Source organism: Cyprinodon variegatus, unplaced genomic scaffold (genome assembly GCF_000732505.1).
Source record: "Cyprinodon variegatus isolate N-32 unplaced genomic scaffold, C_variegatus-1.0 Scaffold1336, whole genome shotgun sequence".
Lineage (NCBI taxonomy): Eukaryota > Metazoa > Chordata > Actinopteri > Cyprinodontiformes > Cyprinodontidae > Cyprinodon > Cyprinodon variegatus.
Genome location: NW_015151789.1, coordinates 164,742 through 165,787, shown reverse-complemented (window position 1 = coordinate 165,787; position 1,046 = coordinate 164,742). Strand labels below are relative to the sequence as shown.

The following is a 1,046-nucleotide window of genomic DNA, read 5'->3' as shown; positions in this document are numbered from 1 at the left end:
GCAGGATGAGGGAGAACAGCAGGATGAGGGAGAACAGCTGGATGAGGGAGAACAGATGGATGAGGGAGAACAGCAGGATGGGGGAGAGCAGATGGATGAGGGAAAACAGGGAGATGAGCCAGATGAAAGAAGTATGCTTTAGTCTGTTCTGTTGGTGATGTGACTTTTTTCCATTGAAAACTCACGTTTAGAGAATGTTACAAATAAAAGTCAAATTTCATTCAACATGCGTTTATTTTTTTTATAATTAAGTGTTAGACGTGCGCTAAAAAGTGCCCTCCCCCCCCTCCTGAGCACCTGCCCCCCAAAATGTCTGTGCACGCCTCTGGCTTTTAACATTGTTCTTGATTGTTGTTGAGTCTGTATAAAGTTGTACCTGTCGACAGACTGGGGCAAGATGAGCTCATCTGGGTCCTGGAAGGCCATATATCTTGACTGGTACATGTATCTGTAGAGGCAGTCACTAAGAGCAGGCATCTGACCAAAGTAGTGGATATCACCTGGATCCTTATGAGACATAAAACCTCGAGATACATTCAGATATTTTGACAGAGACCAAGGAACCACCTCAACGAAACCTGAAGAGACACAAAATAATCAAATTTAAATCCTCATTACAACAAACTATATCCTATCCTCTTATAATCATTTAAACAGACAGCTATTGCTGTTGTTTATAGATTTTTAAATGGCCTCATCTTTGTTCTCTACCTAAAGATTTTATTACCTCACTGAGCTTTCAGCATAAACACATTCCATGGTAAAGAAGCCTGGGCACAAAGAGTTTGGCATTTTTTGAATAAAATTTTACAGCAGGGATGTTCAAGGTGTGGCCGAGGGAACATTTAAGCCCTTGGTTTGATTTTGTGCAGACATTGAGCACGATTCGAGAATGGCTCCTTAGGCCATTAAAGCAGATACACATTTATTTTAAATACTATATTTGAATGCAGTATTTTAAAAAGATATAGAAATATCAATCCTTTTAAGGTGAGAAGTATACGGAGCAGTAAAACATATTCACCCCTTATCAACATATTGTTGCT

At 39.8% G+C, this 1,046-nt stretch overlaps 1 protein-coding gene across 1 annotated transcript in view; it reads right to left on the bottom strand.

Moving 5' to 3' along the window:
- LOC107102884 overlaps positions 1 to 535 on the bottom strand; it is a 10,690-nt gene extending 10,155 nt beyond the window's left edge. The window contains exon 1 of the mRNA XM_015402333.1: positions 377 to 535. Within this exon, the coding sequence (XP_015257819.1) occupies positions 377 to 519 (143 nt within the window). The 5' untranslated portion in view covers positions 520 to 535. The remainder of the gene's footprint in view (positions 1 to 376) is intronic.
- Between the last annotated feature and the right edge of the window lie 511 nt (positions 536 to 1,046).